Source organism: Hypomesus nipponensis, chromosome 1 (assembly GCF_054491055.1).
Source record: "Hypomesus nipponensis isolate SF chromosome 1, ASM5449105v1, whole genome shotgun sequence".
NCBI classification, from domain to species: domain Eukaryota; kingdom Metazoa; phylum Chordata; class Actinopteri; order Osmeriformes; family Osmeridae; genus Hypomesus; species Hypomesus nipponensis.
The window spans coordinates 722,501-742,479 of NC_140361.1; the positions used below are offsets into that span (position 1 = coordinate 722,501).

The 19,979-nt window shown below is 50.7% G+C and overlaps 1 protein-coding gene across 1 annotated transcript in view; it reads right to left on the reverse strand.

The window, feature by feature from the left end:
* Positions 1-19,979, reverse strand: part of pcdh1b (protocadherin 1b) — a 147,895-nt gene that overhangs the window by 117,213 nt on the left and 10,703 nt on the right. The window contains exon 3 of the mRNA XM_084676992.1: positions 16,441-18,627. Coding sequence (XP_084533118.1) covers positions 16,441-18,627 — 2,187 coding nt within the window. The remainder of the gene's footprint in view (positions 1-16,440; positions 18,628-19,979) is intronic.

Consider the following 19,979-nt stretch of genomic DNA (forward strand, 5'->3'; position numbering starts at 1 on the left):
TTTTTTTCTTTCATCTCTCTTGGTCTGCTCTGAAGAGGCTAATTAAACAAGGACAGAGAAATTACTATGGAACTAAAGGAGAGGACCTCTCCTGACCTTTCTGGAGATCTCAGTTCTGACGTCAGGTTGCCCATGGAAACAAGAAGAAATGGTGAGAGAGAGAGAGAGAGAGGAGAGAGAGAGAGAGAGAGAGAGAGAGAGAGAGAGAGAGGGTCAGAGTCATGTGTGTGAACCTTGGTGATATTTAACAATGCAGATTGTGAGATTCCTCTCCTCCTGTCTGTCTCAAAGGTCACCTTTTATGCCGGCCAACATTGGTGCAAATGGCTGAGAATGTGTTTAATAAGTGCTGCATGTTTCTGTCAAGCATTTGAAAGAAGATTTCAGTCAAACAATAATACAGTTAGTTTTGCGCACAGTATGCCTTGTGCTTGAAATAACTATGCATGTTGATGTGAACAATACCCATTTTGTGTCCATTTAGATTGCAAAATGTTGTTGCCCAGACAGAGTAATTAATGCTGGCATCTTCTCTGTCGCTCCCATCTTAAAGATTACAACAACAAGGGCTTCTGGGAGTTTGAGTCTCTTCCCCCCACCCCACCCCCCCACGCCAATGCCGTTCCGCCCGATAAGCACAAGCCTTGTTTACTTTTCCTTTTGACACCTCATCCTCAACAAACACAGCTTTGCTCTTAATTAGCCTTAAACTACTCACAGAAAAGCAGAGGAAAAGTGAAGGAGAGAGAGCGAGGGAGAGCCAGAGAGAGAGATATGAGGGAAAAATTTGAGATGAGAAAGAGACAGGGAGGGAAACAGAAGGAGAGGGAGAGAGAGGGGGAGAGAGGGAGAGAGGGAGAGAGCGGGAGAGATGCAAGGATCCCAAGGAGATCTGGATTGGTCTTGACAACAAAGGAGACTGTGCCGTCCTCTCAGTGTTCTGGTGCAGAGCATTAGTATTGACGCCTCCATCCTCGTGCTCCTCACAGCAGCTAACAGGAAGACCAGCGTCCCAGAACAGGCACTGCTCCTGCTCGGCACTGCTCCTGCCAAGTCAGGCCACAGACAACTCTGTCTCTCCCACATTTAGTTTTACACTACAAGACATTGTTCCCCCGCGCATCCTCTTCCTCCCTCGTTGGGCGTATCAGAATTCAGTATTTTCAGGGCAATTACATTTCCTGTCTCAAAGACGTGGAAAAAAACACGTTCACTTTGAAGTAGCTGGTGTTTTTAAATAGTCTGTTAGTTCAATTTTCTCTGGCTGTGATTACTTCCTACAGATTGAGTTTTTTTTTTGGTCTTTTTGAAACAGTGTTTACTCACATCTGACATTCGAGACTCCCCACGTTCTGTAAAGGAAGAGGACTTATAGCAGCTTAGCCATAGAACATTCATCTGTCCTGACATCCCACACATGCACAGACACACGTTCACGCTAGGAGAAGATGAGGAGAGGGGGACAGAGAGGAGGAGAAGAGGAGGAGGAGAGGGAGACAGAGAGGAGGAGAAGAGGAGGAGGAGAGGGAGACAGAGAGGAGGGGAAGAGGAGGAGCGATGGATGAAAGTTAGAGGTAGCAGACCCATGCACTCTAATTCAACTTTGGGAGTGAATCTTGCTTGGTTGGCCAAATGGTGACGCTGCCTTTCCCTGGTGGTTGTGGCTAATCTCCCAGGCTACTGCAACACACGCCTGGCTCTGGAGCTTCTCCTCCTGTCAAACCCCTGGGCCCTGCCAACCCATTCACCTTCATAAGGCACGTAGGGAAAGAGAGGAAAACAGTCAGCAAGGGAAGTATAGCTGCTGTGGAACGATCTCATGTTTGGCCCCAGGGTTGCTGTGGCTTCCCAGAAGCCCCGTTGCTTTGAGGAGGGCGCAGGTTGGCAGGCATGCTGGTGAGTACAGCTGCTTTTAACCAGAGAGGCTTGGGTCATCCCCAAACCTCTGCAGCTTTGAACCATAATCAGCCTGTCATCCCTCCTGTCAACAGCCTGCCCAGTGCTGACTGGAGGTCTCTGTTACTAGAGAGGAGCTGGGTGTCTTGCCTCATCAGCGAACACAGACTAACTCTGACCACTAATATCACACACACACAGGGTTTGCCATCACACATGGTCCCCATCCTCTCTCTCTCTAACGCTATGATTAGACAGGCTAAATATCAGAAAGAGCATCTCCTGTGAATCGCCAGTAAGCTCCATTTGAGAGATGGGTGTTCACCTTCCTCTGACACCAGCCGGTAAATAACAGCCTTCCTACCTGGTCTGTTCTGTCTTCATGCAGCCTGCCTCACAGCTGGACAGCCTGATCCACCTGGACTCTACATGAGTCTGCTCATAGAGGGGCTGTGTACGTGTGTGTGTGTGTGTGTACGTGTGTGTGTGTGTGTGCTTTTTGTGCATAATCCCTCTAGTCCCAGAACATGCTTGTGACAGATTCATTAACACGTGCATCAATATCAGACTGAGCATATGTTACTATAAAGGAGTGCATATGTTTCTGACCCAGATCCAGGATGATGTGTTCTGTCAGCAGGGAGTGAGCTCCTCCCCTAGATCTCCTGCCCCTCTCTCTCTCCCGCACCATCAACCAGGAAGTCACCTTGGAGAGGCGGACCAATCAGGAGTGCTGGTGAGGTACAGAGCATTCTGGGACTCGGAGACATGGTGTGTGCTGGAGTATGAGAGTGGAGGAGAATCTATCCATCTCCCCCCTTCTCCTCCTCACACCTTCCTCTCACGGGGAATAGATTATTACCTCCCTCTGACTCCTGCCTGGGACACCAGGACATGCATATGCAGGAGAGGCTGGGAGAGATGGAGGAGGAGAGAGGGAGAGGGAGGGAAAGAGATGGAGGTGGAGAGAGGGAGAGGTAGAGATGGAGTAGGAGAGAGGGAAATGTGAGAGAAAGAGAGGTTGTATGAGAGAGGATGAGAGAGAGAGAGACAGAAAGAGACAGAGAGAGAGAGAGAGAGACAGAGAGAGAGAGAGAGAGAGAGAGAGAGAGAGAGACAAGAGAGAGAGAGAGAGAGAGAGAGAGAGAGAGAGAGAGAGAGAGAGAGAGAGAGAGATGCAAGCAGAGACAAATGTCTGCTCTTCATCAGCGGCACAGTCAAGAACAAAGTCCACAACGCCCCCTCTCCAAACAGAACAGGAGAAAAACAAACCTGTCCCTGGCAGCTAATGATTTTTGATAATATGTGTGCTGAGGACACAGCAAAGACTCTCATCTCCCTCCCCCCTCATCTCCCCTTTCTCTCCCTCCCCTCACCCCTCCCTCTCTCTCTTCCCCCCTCCTCCCTCACTCCCTCCCTCCCTCCCCCCATGCCTCTCTTATTGTGGAGTTATTTATATATTTCCCACTAGAGATTGTGTTATCTCCTGCAAACAGTTTGGGCAGGGAGGGTAGCCAGCTGAAGGTGAGTAATGCAGAGGACATATTAAATAAAGACAGGAGTATGAGTAGAGATGGATGATGTTTTTGGTCTGCAGGGGGGATGTACACAGGCAGCTCTCTCCACCCTCCCTCCCTCCCTCCCTCTCTCTCTCTCTCTCCTCTTGTTTTTATTGTATGTAAACTTTAGTCAGGCCCATGAGGTTACCCTGAAAATCCTCAAAACCTCCATCCTGTCGCCTCCTGATAACATCTCACGCTCGTCTTACCCAGCCTGTCACTCTATTTTCTGCCTCAGTGCTAGTACCCACCCCCCCCTCCACACACGTGTGCCTACGAGAGAGATGGGTGCGTGTGTGTGTGTGTGGGGAGGGGGGGGGGTGGAGGGGTGGAAGTTGGCATATCAAGCTGGGCGCTGGCTGGGCGCTCTGGAGGGAGTGAGAAGCGAACCTTTCTGGACCACAACTCCAGACAGGGTCACTCTCCTGCCCCCTCAACTGGAGAACACTAAACCTCCGGCATGTTTCTTTAATGTCACTCAGTCTCTCTCACACACACACAGTCATAAACATAAACACACACAGACACGTGTTCTCAGACACACTAACACATCTGGATAGGTATACTCTTGTCTTTATTTATAAGGTATACTCTTGTCTTTATTTATAAGGTATACTCTTGTCTTTATTTATAAGGTATACTCATGTCTTTATTTGTAAGGTATACTCTTGTCTTTATTTATAAGGTATACTCTTGTCTTTATTTATAAGGTATACTCTTGTCTTTATTTATAAGGTATACTCTTGTCTTTATTTATAAGGTATACTCTTGTCTTTATTTATAAGGTATACTCTTGTCTTTATTTATAAGGTATACTTTTGTCTTTATTTATAAGGTATACTCTTGTCTTTTATCATCACATTAGTGCTGCCAGTCTCGATTGAAGACACTGTCTGGCCTGTTGCTCTTCTGGATGAGACAAGGGGGAGGGGAGGCAGTGTTGCAGTAAATTCATTGCAGTAAAATTACAAGTTATTAGTGTATCCTGCTTCTCTCTGTTAACAGGCCTCACCACCTACAACAACCATGGTGATGCTGCTGATGCATACACAGCAGGTTTCAAGCTGGTAAGAGAGGAACACGTGACACAAAGACAAAAACTTCTTCCGTTTTTTCACTTCCACCCTTCCCTATCCTCACCTCCTTCCTCACCTCCTTCTTCACCTCCTTCCTCACCTCCCTCCTCCCTCTCCTCCCAGGCTGAGCAGCGGTGCATGATCATCACAACACTGTCAGGATGATCACCCTGATGTCTATCAGGTGTTAAACAAGCCTGATCCCTGAGAGGATCATTAAGATTGATTGAGAGATTGTAGCCAGCGATTGATGAGTGAGATTTACATCCTCCACCTGGTTCTGGTCCCTGAGCAGGTAGATATAGAACAGGTAGATATAGAACAGGGAGATATAGAACAAGGAGATGTAGAATAGGGAGATGTAGAACAGGTCTCTGTCTCTCTGTCTCTCTCTCCATCCCCTCTTTCTGCAGTTGTTCCGTCCTGTGGTTTGTCAGCAGGGTTGTGAGCAGAAGGACATGTGAGAGCTGGTTGTTGACTGGATTCTTCCCAAACACACTCCCCTCCACCTCCCCTAACATGCCTGTCACTGGGACTCCCAGATTCCCACCCCCTCCTCCAAACACCCCACACTCACTCTCAAACCACCCTACCTCCCCCTCCTCCCTCTCTCTCCCTGCTCTCTCTCTTTCCCTCCTCTCTCTCTCTCTCTCTCTCCCTGCTCTCCCTCCCTCCTCTCTCCCTGCTCTCCCTCCCTCCTCTCTCTCTCTCCCTGCTCTCTCTCCATCCCTGCTTCTCCCTCCTGCTCTCTGTAAACGTATGTCTGGTGACTGCTGCAGTGTTAGCGTCCTGACAGAAGGCTGTAGTCTCCCTCTGGGGTTGCTAGCTCAGGAACGATCATCATAATCATTAGAACAAGACACTGCCCATAACGCCAGGGCTAGTCATGGGAGCCACAGGGAGGCCTGAGGGCCATTGCTGTGGCACAAAGCCACAAACCAACACATGCTATAATTATGTTTGTTTAAAACTAAACGTTAAATACTTGCAGACCAGAACAATAATTGTGATGTGAATCAGGGCAGATTCTGTATTCATGGTTCTGGTTAATGGGCTTGTTTCTGTTCTCCAGTTCAGGGTACATGTATCAAAGTCTTCCTAAAGAGAGACACTTACTAGTCTCTCTTTTCTCTCTCTCTGTTACTTCTGTTTGTTCTCCCTTCTCTTCTGATGAGGTCAAAGCAAACAGGGAGTGTGTGTGTAGGGAGTGGCTGGGAGGAGGGCAGAGGAGCCTGGGTGATGGGAGCACCTGTTAGGTGAACTCTCTGTTTAACACACCCCACCACAGCTCAACACACACCTGTCATTCTCACTTTCAATTGATTCTTTCATCTTCTGGACTTGCTCAGAGAGTGGTGTGCGTACACACACACACAATCTTACACGCAGACACGCATCCGCTCACACGCTTACACACAACCATGAAATCAACACACACTGACACACACATACGCGTTTTGTCTGTCTGCATGTGTTACAATGATAAATGTGCAACACAGACAGATATGCTGGTTCACACTCGACTACACCCACACAACAAACACACACACTCCCTGTCGACACACACCCTCTCCACACACTCCCTCTCCACACACACCCTGTCCTGGGCATATCTGTGCTTGGCGACGACGTGAGAAGAACTGTCAGAGTGTAGATGACATTCACACACACACACACACACAGACACACAGACAGACAGACAGACAGACAGACACACAGACAGACAGACAGACAGACAGACAGATAGATAGAGGGTGAGTGGCAGAGAGAGAGCCAGACGGCAGGGGAGCCATGAGGAGTGGAGTTGTGTTAGGATGAGAAGAGGAGCTGGCAGGAGTCATCTGTGTTGTTCTGGACAAGACAGGGGGAGGACAGCCTGCAGAAGGTGCCTTGGCTTGTGTGTGTGTGTGTGTGTGTGTGTAACCTAATCAGCAGTGAAAGAACAAGCTCATAACAGATGTTAACTAACGTACGGATAGCCATTCCCCTTCCTTCTACTGCCCCCCCCACTACTCCTCCTCCTCATCCCCAACCCCTCCTCCTCTCCTTGTCGTCGGAGAGCAGATTGGGCAGAAATGAACAAGCAGAAGCCCAAGGTGGAGGACCGTATGGGAGACAGGGGGACGCGTGTGTGTGTGTGTGTGTGTGTGTGTGTGTGTGTGGGTGTGTGTGTGTGTGTGTGTGTGTGTGTGTGTGTGTGTGTGTGTGTGTGTGTGTGTGTGTGTGTGTGTGTGTGTGGGTGTGTGGGTGTGTGTGTGGGTGTGGGTGTGTGGTTGACCCCAGACAGGGGAGACAGGGCAGGCAGCAGGTGTCCAGGCTCTGGAGAGGAGCATCCTCCTGCCCTGGAACACACTGCACACCATGCAGTCTCAGGGTCTCTCTCCCTCCCTCTCCCCCTCTCGGTCTGACTCTCTCTCTCTCACACACACTTGTGTGTGTGTACACATGTATCATATGGCTTAGGGAGATGTGTGTAGCTGCATGTTTAGGTGTTTAGGTGGCTTAGCAAGCAGCAGTGAGTGTGTGTGTGTTTTGAGTCTCTGTGTATGTGTGTGTGTTGAGTGAGTGTGGTTGTGTGATTTGAGTGTGTGTGTGTGTTGAGTGGGGGACTCATGTTCCCTAAGGCAGGACTGCGTTCCTCTTCTTCTCTACTTCAAGAGCAGGTGGCAAAACAACACAAAGCAGCACAGTGACGTCATACAGTTCTGAAGACAGACACACACACACACACACACACACTCTCACACTCATATTCAGAGAGGTTTCTTGAGACTGCAGCTTCAAGTGGCTCCAAACACAATCCTCATTCCTGGCATAGTACAACACAGCCTGAAGGAAGCAGAGCAGAGTAGAATAGCGTAGAGCAGAGCAGATCTGAGTAGAGTAGAGCAGAGCAGAGCAGAGGAGAGTAGAGCAGAGCAGAGCAGAGCAGAGCAGAGTAGAGTAGAGCAGAGCAGAGCAGAGCAGAGCAGAGTAGAGTAGAGTAGAGTAGAGTAGAGTAGAGCAGAGTAGAGTAGAGTAGAGTAGAGTAGAGTAGAGTAGATTAGAGCAGAGCAGAGTAGAGTAAAGTTGTGTAGTGTAGACATCAAAGCAGAGCAGAGTACAGTAGATATCTAATCTCAGGTATTGGTGTGGAAGGAATTTTCAGGCTGTTTGAAGGGTGAGATATCCCATCACCCTCTTCTAATGATCGCTTGCAGAGTGAATCAATGAATTTGCTTGCAACAGTTCCTTTCAATGTAGTCTACCACCCATTAAAATGTTGTCTTTCTCCAAATGTTTGGATGTTCGATATTAGTGAAAGAAAATTGATATTAGTTAAAATAATTTGATATTAGTTTGATATTAGTTTAAATAACAGGTTTGGAGGTGATACAATAAAACAAAATTTAAAAAAATTCCCAGATGCAACGGACACAAATACACCTCACATTTCCCCAGACACACTGCACTCTCTGTAGTCTGTCTCCAGACACACTGCACTCTCTGTAGTCTGTCTCCAGACACACTGCACTCTCTGTAGTCTGTCCCCAGACACACTGCTCTCTGTAGTCTGTCCCCAGACACACTGCACTCTCTGTAGTCTGTCCCCAGACACACTGCACTCTCTGTAGTCTGTCCCCAGACACACTGCTCTCTGTAGTCTGTCCCCAGACACACTGCACTCTCTGTAGTCTGTCTCCAGACACACTGCACTCTCTGTAGTCTGTCTCCAGACACACTGCACTCTCTGTAGTCTGTCCCCAGACACACTGCACTCTCTGTAGTCTGTCTCCAGACACACTGCACTCTCTGTAGTCTGTCCCCAGACACACTGCACTCTCTGTAGTCTGTCTCCAGACACACTGCACTCTCTGTAGTCTGTCTCCAGACACACTGCACTCTCTGTAGTCTGTCCCCAGACACACTGCACTCTCTGTAGTCTGTCTCCAGACACACTGCACTCTCTGTAGTCTGTTTCCAGACACACTGCACTCTCTGTAGTCTGTCTCCAGACACACTGCACTCTGTAGTCTGTCTCCAGACACACTGCACTCTCTGTAGTCTGTCCCCAGACACACTGCACTCTCTGTAGTCTGTCCCCAGACACACTGCTCTCTGTAGTCTGTCTCCAGACACACTGCTCTCTGTAGTCTGTCTCCAGACACACTGCACTCTCTGTAGTCTGTCTCCAGACACACTGCACTCTCTGTAGTCTGTCCCCAGACACACTGCTCTCTGTAGTCTGTCCCCAGACACACTGCACTCTCTGTAGTCTGTCTCCAGACACACTGCACTCTCTGTAGTCTGCTCATGCAGCTGTCTGGGAGTTTGTTTGTGCCCACAGAACAACACCCTACTTCTGACCCATCACAGTGTTGTGAGTGTGTCCACCAGCACCCTGCTAATAACACAGTCTGACACTCCTGTAGTCCACTACACTCTCCTGTAGTCCACTACACTCTCCTGTAGTCCACTACACTCTCCTGTAGTACGCTACACTCTCCTGTAGTCCGCTACACTCTCCTGTAGTCCACTACACTCTCCTGTAGTACACTACACTCTCCTGTAGTCCACTACACTCTCCTGTAGTCCACTACACTCTCCTGTAGTCCACAACACACTCCTGTAGTCCACAACACACTCCTGTAGTCCACTACACTCTCCTGTAGTCCACTACACTCTCCTGTAGTCCACTACACTCTCCTGTAGTCCACAACACACTCCTGTAGTCCACTACACTCTCCTGTAGTCCACTACACTCTCCTGTAGTCCACTACACTCTCCTGTAGTCCACTACACTCTCCTGTAGTCCACTACACTCTCCTGTAGTCCACAACACACTCCTGTAGTCCACAACACACTCCTGTAGTCCACTACACTCTCCTGTAGTCCACTACACTCTCCTGTAGTCCACTACACTCTCCTGTAGTCCGCTACACACTCCTGTAGTCCACTACACTCTCCTGTAGTCCACTACACACTCCTGTAGTCCACTACACTCTCCTGTAGTCCACTACACTCTCCTGTAGTCCACAACACACTCCTGTAGTCCACTACACTCTCCTGTAGTCCACTACACACTCCTGTAGTCCGCTACACTCTCCTGTAGTCCACTACACTCTCCTGTAGTCCGCTACACACTCCTGTAGTCCACTACACTCTCCTGTAGTCCACTACACACTCCTGTAGTCCACTACACTCTCCTGTAGTCCGCTCTCACATGAGGTCTGACAGATCAGGAGATGTTGATGGTTGTTCTTCAAACTGATGTCTGTGACCTGACCCCTGACCCCTGTAGCCCCCTGTGAGAGGGGGGGGTCAGAGGGAGGGCCTGTCTCAGGGACGCAAAGGCTCCTGTGGGGTCAGGGGTCAGGGAGTGTGTGGAGGAGTTCACCTGTTTGTCTCCCTGGGTAACAGTTCGGCACCAAGGCAGGGATGAGCAAACACACACACACACAGATGCACAGTGGTGGCTGAGCTGATGGTGTTCTGCTGAGTGATGCTGTCCCTGAGGAATCCCAGATCGCAAAACAAGGAAAAAACTGTCTGAAGGGATCTTTTGTGTTAGTGACAGGACGCTCCTGTCCCCCCCCCCCTCCTCGCCCCCCGAACGTGTTTGAGCCGGTCCTGAAAACCACGACCACAGAAACACAAACAGAGATGTCTCCAACCCAGCCCTTCAGCCAGCCCTCCCCCTTCACCCAACCCTCCACCTCCAAGAAGCCCACTAACCCAGCCCTCCACCTCCAAGAAGCCCACTAACCCAGCCCTCCTCCACCAACCAGCCCTCCACCTCCAAGAACCCCACTAACCCAGCCCTCCTCCACCAACCAGCCCTCCACCTCCAAGAACCCCACTAACCCAGCCCTCCTCCACCAACCAACCCTCCACCTCCAAGAAACCCACTAACCCAGCCCTCCACCTCCAAGAAGCCCACTAACCCAGCCCTCCTCCACCTTCAACCAGCCCTCCTCCCCCTTCACCCAGCCCTCCTCCACCTCCACCCAGCCCTCCTCCACCTCCACCCAGCCCTCCACCTCCACTTACCTCACCCAGCCCTCCACCTCCACCCAGCCCTCCTCCTCCACCCAGCCCTCCTCCACCTCCACCCAGCCCTCCTCCCCCTTCACCCAGCCCTCCTCCTCCACCCAGCCCTCCTCCCCCTTCACCCAGACCCTCCACCTCCACCCAGCCCTCCTCTTCCACCCAGCCCTCCTCCTCCACCCAGCCCTCCTCCTCCACCCAGCCCTCCTCCCCCTTCACCCAGCCCCTCCACCTCCACCCAGCCCTCCTCCTCCACCCAGCCCTCCTCCTCCACCCAGCCCTCCTCCTCCACCCAGCCCTTCTCCCCCTTCACCCAGACCCTCCTCCTCCACCCAGCCCTCCACCTCCACCCAGCCCTCCACCTCCACCCAGCCCTCCACCTCCACCTACCTCACCCAGACCCTCCTCCTCTGAAGCAGCAGCTCCAGTCTGTCTCCATAAACATGTCTGAGCGCTCTGGGACAGAGGTCTGGTCCTAATGAGCTGGTCTATCTGCTCACCCCGGCCTTTCATACTCTGGACACGCTGATTGGACTGAGCCCACTGAACCAATCAGAGCCAGGCGGCCCTGGCAGGGACTGAGATGGGTAGAGGTCTCCCTGATTGCTGATGACATACTGCCTGGCACAAAGAGCACATGCTATTTTATCCACGCAAGCGTCAAAATTTGTGTAATTTTCTCCCATGAAATGCACACAAAGGAGGCTATCATCCTGGCTCACACAGGTGTGGAGGCACACACACACTCACACACACACACACTCACACATACACTCACACACAAGTGTGGTGGCACAGAGGGGGCTAATAAATCTTCTCTTCACGTGTGTCATGCTAAGTTATAAAGACGCCCAGGGGGTATTCAACAAGAATCCTAGGCACAGTCCAATAACAGAAATCCATTTTGCACCTTGAAAATGAGCTGCCTTTTATTTTAATTTGGCCTGCATAGTTGTTGTCCAGCACATGAATAATTGAAAAGTTGTTTGTGATTTGGTTAGTTGATAGAAACCCAACATTATTCACCCTTGTCCGCCAACACACACCAATAGGTTTGTTAAAGATTAACCAGAAAGGGGGAGAGAGAACGAGAAAGATTGAGAGAGACAGAGGTAAAGAGAATGAAAGAGAGAGAGGCACCATCTGAGGTATTTATGTAAAGAGAGTCCAGTGTTCACTAACAGCTAAAGAGATACGCGCAGTATTCAGGTCAGACCCAGCCAGACAGCGTGCGCCTGGCGTTTCACAAGGCCTTGTCATATCATCAGCAACAGGACTGTTTTGCATAATGGACTCAGCTCCTTTGAAGAACAGAGTGACACTGTCCTGTAATTCACCAAGGGGATGGACCAGAGAGAGAGTGAGAGATAAGGAGAGAGAGAGAGAAATGGAGTGAGTGAGTGAGTGAGTGACAGAGAGAAAGCGATTGAGAGTCAGGAGAGGTCTAGCACGACAACCATGATCGGAGCAGGATACAGGTTAAAGGACAGCAGTAAATTGCAGATGGGGGGATGAAGGGATGGAGGGAAAAGGAGGAGAGAGGAGGGAAGGCGTTAATATTCTGTTCTCAGAGGCAGATTTACGAGGGTGGAAGGCCACATCTTCTTTGTTTAGTCTCCTCAGACACGAGCAAAGCTTTCTCTCCTCTCTCTCCTTTCTCTCTCTCCTCTCTCTCTCTTTCTCTCCCTCTCCTTTCTGTCTCCTTTCTGTCTCTCCTTCCTCTCTCAAGCTGAGGAGGTCTAAGAGGAGGTCTTCTTTCTCTTTCTCTCTGTACCACAGCATGCTATTACGCCTTCGGAAACCATCACTCCCCCACCCACTTCATCAGAAAACAAAGAGGGGAGTGAAACTCAGAGGGAAATGGTTCTGCCAAGCCGACCGCCGGCCGTCTCAACACATCCATCTGGCGGTGAGCCCCGCGGTACACTCCGCCCCGCCCCGCCTCCCGTCCGCTAAACACAGAGCAGGCGAGGAGCTGGATCTGGTTAGTCACTGCAGGACAGGAGCCACTCCAGCCAGATTGAACACCCAGGACAGAGGACGCATATCTAAAGCTCCCAACAGATCTGAGACCAGACACACACACACACACCCAGGTGTAAAGCTGCAGTCTCCCCTGCTGTCTCTCAATGGGCAGAGGGCTTTAGGAAATCAAGAACACCCAAGGTACAGTATTCTGCTGTTGTAGTATGAAAGATGGCTGGAGGTGGATGATTTGATAGCCACATGAGTAAACACTGATGTGAGATGGGAAGCAGAGAGCTACTGGCTCCAGAGAGCCAGATTGGTGACAGGGAGCAGCCCAGCCCACAGGAAGCCAGACTGGCCGGTCTGGTGAAGCCGGCAGCTGAGGTGGGGTGGTTTTGTACGTGATGCGACGGTGAACACAGAGCTGGCGCTGGGAGACAGATTGGTGTGTGTGTCCTCTCTCAGCACCCGTACACCCCCCTTCCCCTCACCCACCTGCTCCGCACAGGCCGTGAGTCAGCACTCACACACACTCACACTGGTCAGCCCGTTTCCATGGTGACCGCTCAAGCTGAGGGGGAGTATAAGAGAAGTCTAAGTAGCATGGACGCAGGAAGAATTTCAATGCTGGCAGGCTGGAGGAAGGGGGAGGCTAGGGGAATGCAGGATGGAGGAGGGGGGATGGAGGAGGGGGGATGGAGGAGGGGGGATGGAGGAGGGGGGATGGAGGAGGGGGGATGGAGGAGGGGGGATGGAGGAAGGGGGATGGAGGAGGGGGGATGGAGGAAGGGCGATGGGGCCCCTGGCACCACCAGGGTGAGCTGCTGAACGGTAGGGAAGTCTGGTTTCAGGGAGTGGGAGCAGGGGGGGGGGGGGGAAGGAGACAAAGACATCTCAGAGTTGTCTTTGGTACTGAAAGTTAGAACCAACCTCTCTAGGCCCTGAACCTGCCCCCCTCCACACAGGGGACCTGCCCCCCTCCACACGGGGTACCTGCCCCCCTCCACACAGGGGACCTGCCCCCCTCCACACGGGGTACCTGCCCCCCTCCACACAGGGGACATGAGCACCTCCTCTCCTTCATGGACGTTTAGGGAGTGGCTCTGCTCCTTGTTCAGGGAGCTGTTGAGATTTGCAGCAGGACGGTTGAATGACATTTAAAACCATAATCCTCTCTGGAACAGGACACAGCCACGCTGGGTGGGGGACATTCCTGAGCGGTGACACAACGGATGTTTCAACAGAGTTGGGTACTGGCATTGTTAATCTGCGTTATCAAATGTTTACTAACGGGGGCACTTTGAAAACAAGACAGAAGCAACCTTTGTTAAGTCTATGACATTTAGTGTAATCCACTTAGATGAGTTAATTTCATTTTCAGAGTGAGGTTGGGAGCCTCTATGAACAGCATCCGTTTGACTGCATCTGCCGGTTTGAGAGAAGTAATCTAACCCTACCTGAGAGGAGGAAGCAGGATACTGCACTGGGAAGTGGTCTAACCCTACCTGAGAGGAGGAAGGATACTGCACTGGGAAGTGGTCTAACCCTACCTGAGAGGAGGAAGCAGGATACTGCACTGGGAAGTGGTCTAACCCTACCTGAGAGGAGGAAGGATACTGCACTGGGAAGTGGTCTAACCCTACCTGAGAGGAGGAAGCAGGATACTGCACTGGGAAGTGGTCTAACCCTACCTGAGAGGAGGAAGCAGGATACTACACTGGGAAGTGGTCTAACCCTACCTGAGAGGAGGAAGCAGGATACTGCACTGGGAAGTGGTCTAACCCTACCTGAGAGGAGGAAGCAGGATACTGCACTGGGAATGCCCCCGTCCTGGTGGACATGCTGGGCAGGTGACTCAGCACGCACCGCATGCTGTTGTGGAAAGTTAGTGAAAAGGTTCATGGATGTCAACAAAGAAAGATGAAAGTGAAAAGTAAATACTGTACCTTGAGGTTAATTTCTCTTTTGCAGACTTAATCTGTACCACACCCAATCCCTCCACAGCTAAAGTCCAATGCCCATTGAATGCACAGAGAGTGGGATTTCAACAGTTTAAACAATGTTTTTATTGAAATAAAATTGGCTTTGTGGTTGTACAAAACTCCTACAAAATTCCCCAGGATACATTATTTTTCAGTTCAATGTATGAAGCAAATGAAACAGAAGAAGAAAAACAACAAAATGTGTGAGGCAAGCGGGGTAACTGCAGCTTTAAGTACATTTGAACTCAACAGATGGTACACAAGCAACATGGAACAGTCAGTGAACCACGCTGCCTACTGGGTCATCTAAATGATCTTTCTCTACTGAGCCTAGTCTGCATTAGGCTGTACAACACTGGAGCCCGCAGCTAACACCTTCACATGACCTACTACAAACCTTACTAATCAGCTGTGAAAATCCAGGATCCATTTAGTTGCTTCAACCACAGAGCAACTACATCCAGTGTGTGTGTGTAGATGTGTGTAGGTGTGTGTAGATGTGGGTTTGTAGGTGTGTGTGGGTGTGTAGGTGTGTGTAGATGTGTGTAGGTGTGTGTAGGTGTGTGTAGATGTGTGTAGGTGTGTGTAGATGTGTGTGTGGGTGTGTGTAGGTGTGTGTGCTTTTTGAGTGTTTGTTAATGTTCTTTGGTTCAGGATGATATGTTTCGGTAGTGAACGCAATCATTACTAACAGGACAACTGAGTAATTCAGTTATTCACAGACGATTAATTTGCCCTTTTGCTCCAAGTACAAAGCACAAACAGAAACATAATGCAATCTGAACAAACAACACAAGAAGGAAGCAACAACAACAATTCAACAACAGCAAAAATAGTTTGTTATTCACAATTTGTACAACTTGCATATACTTAAATGACACGATTGTCTCCTACATTATTGGAAAAGGTTGTTTGCGAACAAAGCCACCTTATTTGGAACAGCCCCTGGTCTGCAGCAGCACCTCCACACCCCACTCATCACCAAAGCCCATCTTCACAGTGGATGTGACATTATTCACAGCTTGCTGAAACCTCAAGTCCATAACTCATAAATGTGCTATGTGTATGGCTCAGACATGGAAAACTCATTAGAACACACATTTACTCCCCCCTCCCCCAATACACATATGTACATTAAATAAAGCAAGGCACTGTCTGTATACAGACGAGTAGGGCCAGAATTACCTGCGATTAATCTGTGCAAACAATTTACTGTAGTCCTGGTAAATGAAGACAGTATAATTAAAGTAATTTCTCACATGGTCTGACAGTGTGTCTCAGTGGGTGAAGGGGCCCAGATCAAATGCAGCTCCTTCCTGGTTCAGTGTGCTTCTTTATGTGTGTCCCCCCTCCCCTCCCCCCCCCACCCCCCCCCCCCCCACCCCCTGGTCCTGCACCTAAGCTGAAAAAGGTTTTGGATTTTTTGAACCCCAGCTCTACAAAGTGCAATTTAGCGTGGGTGAAGGGTCTTATGGCCAAGCCATAAAGAGAGAGACGATGAAACCAACAAATTCCTTGAATCACATTCAAATATAATGAGTGTGTGTGAGTAATAAGTAACTTGTTGCCCGGCAAAGGACATGCCACAAACAATAAAAAAAACAAAATAAATAAAAGAATGAAAATGATTTTCTTCATTTACCACCCTTATCACCCATCAAAAAACAAGGAATCTCCTTCATTAAGCGTGTGTAGTGAGTCCATTGCATTATGAGAAAATTGAAAACAAACTGAAAACAAGTGAGATAAACCTACGTAAGGGCAAGCTTGCCCATGTGGAGGTGAAGGTGGCATGATGCCTAAGCCAGGCCAGTGATCAGTGCATCTTTGGTGGTAGCAGATCTTAGAGCATCAGTCCCATGTCTACCACACCTCATTGGTCCACATGATGTTCCTGTTGTACCCTGTGGTGTTTGAAAAGTAGTCTCCTACCTGTTTGCTGCTGTATTTCGGCAGGTTGGCCTTGTAGCTGTAATCCGAGTATTGGTCCGAGCCTGTCGAGGTGTTGTCGCCAGTTCCCACAAAGGTGTTGGTGGCGGGGAGCTCCTGGACGGCCTGGTGCTTCTTGGAAGCGGAGGGAGACTGGGGCTGCAGCTGGATGGAGGGCAGGGGGGAGTTGGAGCGGTAGTGCCTGCCCAGGTCGGGGCTGCCTGGGGGGTAGTTGAGGGGCAGGTGGATCCGGGGGCTGTCGTTGACGTTGTCGTTGATGAGGTTGAACTTGAGGCCCTTCTGGAGGCTGGCCTCCTCGTCCTCCTCCAGGGGCTTGGCCGGCTTGGGGGCTTTCCCCTTCTTGTTCTTCTTGCCCTTGCCGCTCTTGGGCCCCTGCTTGGGGGCGTACAGGTCTTTGCTCTCCTTCTTGCCGGCCTGGTAGCCGCTCTTGGTGTCCTTCTGCAGGCGGTGCCTGATGACCACCACCGCCACGATGACCAGGATGACCCCGGCCACGCCTGCCAGGCTGCCGTACACGATGTTGCTGCGCTGCGCCAGTGCGTAGTTGGGGTCGCCGGCGATATCCCTGTCCAGGGGGGTGTACAGGCTGTGGCCCACCAGGGACTCGATGAGGGTGACATTCCCGATGGTCTCATTCACAAAGATGTGGACCAGGGCGGTGGTGTGGCGCGGTGGCTTGCCTTTGTCGCTCACCTTTACCACCAGGCGGTGGAGACCATTGTGCTTGCGGGTGAACTCCTGGGCCAGGATGATCTCCCCCCCGGTTGGGGAGATGTGGAACAGTCCGTGAGGGTTTCCTCCTGTGATGCTGTAGAGCAGATCGGCGTTGGGTCCGGTGTCCATATCCTCGGCCTCCACCACTTCCACCACAGTGTCTGGCGCGGTGACAGGAGGCAGGTACTTGTAGGTTGAGTTGGACGGCTTGGTAACGTAGGGCGCGTTGTCGTTCTCGTCCAGGACGTTGATGGTGACGCCCACGTAGGAGGACCGCGGCGGGTTGCCGGCGTCCACCGCCTTCAGACGGAAGGTGTAGGTGCACTCCTTCTCCCGGTCGAAGGAGATGCTGGACAGGATGGTGCCCGTGCCGTTTTGAATTACGAACTTGCCGTTGTCGGGTTCGACGGACAGATGCACCCTGGCGTTCTCCCCCTTGTCTGCGTCGATGACTGTCACCATGCCGACAGGGCTGAGCGGTGGCATGTTCTCCAGGACAGAGAAGCTGTAGCCACTCAACATGAATTTGGGGTCGTTGTCGTTACGGTCCAGAACCTTGACCACGACCGTGGCAGTTCCCCTCAGACTGGGGACGCCCTTATCAGAGGCGGCCACGTGGAACTCGTAGCGTTCCTTGTGCTCCCGATCCAGCTGGTTCCTCACGCGCACCTCTCCAGTGTTGGGGTCGATCTGGAACAACCCCTTGGTGGCCGAGTCCATCATGATGCTGTAGGTCAGCTCTGCATTGGAGCCGCTGTCTGCGTCTGTGGCGATCACGTCCAGAACTTTGTCTCCCGGCTGGTTCTCCTCTGCAAACTCCACCTCGAACACGGTTGGGGAGAAGATGGGGGCGTTGTCGTTCATGTCCGTCACCTGGACCTTCAGGGAGTTGGTACTAGAGAGGGCGGGGTTGCCAGAGTCCACAGCTACAATCTCGATCCTGTAGTCCTTGATGCGCTCGTAGTCCAGCAGGGTGGTCGTCTGCAGGAAGTACTTCCTCTTGCGATCGTTGGCCGACTCGCTGGCGGGGCGGAGCTGGAAGGGGACGTCACCAGCCACCACGCAGGTCACCACGGCGTTCTCGCCCTCATCGCGGTCCGACACTTGGACGAGTGCCACCGGGGTGCCAATAGGCATGTCTTCAGAGATGTTGGCCACGCCGTCGTGGTGCGTCACCAGGCCAATGCCCCGGATCTCGATGGCGGGGGCATTGTCGTTCTGGTCCTTGACGTTCAGGGTCACCAGCACCTTGGAGTTCTTGGCGTTGGGCCCGCGGTCCTTGGCCACCACAGAGAACTTGAGGAAGTTTTCCTCCTCGCGATCCACCAGACCCTTCACGTAGATGATGCCGGTGGAGCGGTCAATGCGCAGAAGCCTCTGAACGGTCTCGGACGCCTGGTGGAGGCTGTAGTCGATCTCTCCATTATTGCCCATGTCAGCGTCATTGGCCTTCACCTGTGGACAGACACGAGGAGAGAGTGTTCAGATAAAACAGATTTGAATCTCTTCACCTTTTTACTCATCTGACCTCAGACATGTGCCAATACATCTGTCCGAAATATGTTCATCTTCTGGTTTGAGTTCATGCTCAGTGTGATGCATAATAGGCTGTGCAAACTAAGTGCACACCCCTCCATAAACATCAAGTGATTGTCACATGGGTCGTTGGCATCTAATGGTGAGATGAGTGAGAGTGTTAATGTCCCTCTCATTATCAAAAAGCAATTGCTCCTACAGGGACCATTAGTAGGGACGGAGGAGTGACGAGGATTGGTGACAATGGATAGGCCTGGGCTGGCCTACGTACTTCCTGCCAGACAGTATTCTTCCCACTGTGAGTCTGTGTTTAATTATAACAAAAAGGGATTAATCGGCCACCGCAAACCTTCCTGTTAGCTGGTCACTTCTCTGAGTCAACTCATGTCTGGCTTAATGATTAGCCCTTAAGCACACATTGTAAGCCACCAGGTTGCACAATCAACTCCCTGCCACAGTTTGGTTTCGATGTAGTGGCCTTTCACATGAGGTGTCATTTAGAGATACTCAACCAGTTCTACAACTATACAGGCTGGCCTTTGTGTGTCTCGGTGTTTTGTTTCACCTATGACTGTTAGCAAAGACTCACCTTTGGAACCTGCCATTACTTATCCTCACACACACCTTACACAGCTCTATATCACTTAAGAGCACACGCATTTCAAAAAGGACTAGCCAGCTGAGCCATGCAAGACTTAATCTGACTCAGTCAGGAGATTATCCACGGGGATTATTGGTATTATTGCTCTCTGTGACTCATTTCAATTCATCCGCAGCAGAAACCAAATTCATTTCACTTAACATTCATTTGGAGAGGGTCTCTTTGAGGCAGTAGAAATGCCTGATTGACACTTGTGACCTGCTTAAATCGTCAAATTAGACCATTTTTCTTCCGACGTCCGTCTCGAAATGCAAGATTATAGGGGGAGGAAATACTCTTGACAAGCTCTTTGAAAACAACGTGATAGCTTCAACTAATTGTTGACTAGGGGATTAACAGTGTTTAGACCAATTGTATGCCTGGACACAGGCTTCAAAGTGGTCCTGGTAGCAAGCCAACTCACTGGCTCTGTTGATCTTAATAGCAGCTGTGTTGGCACTGTAATTCAATATGCAATCCTCCCAACCTGTCAATAATTCACTAGGGTTTGTAAAGCTTGTGTTTTCGTTACAGTGGTAGGAGGAAGGAAATCGATTGGCCGCGTGAATGCGAGGGTTCTATCACTTCCTTAACCCTAACCTTGTTGTTCTGGACGGGCGCCTGGGTCCCT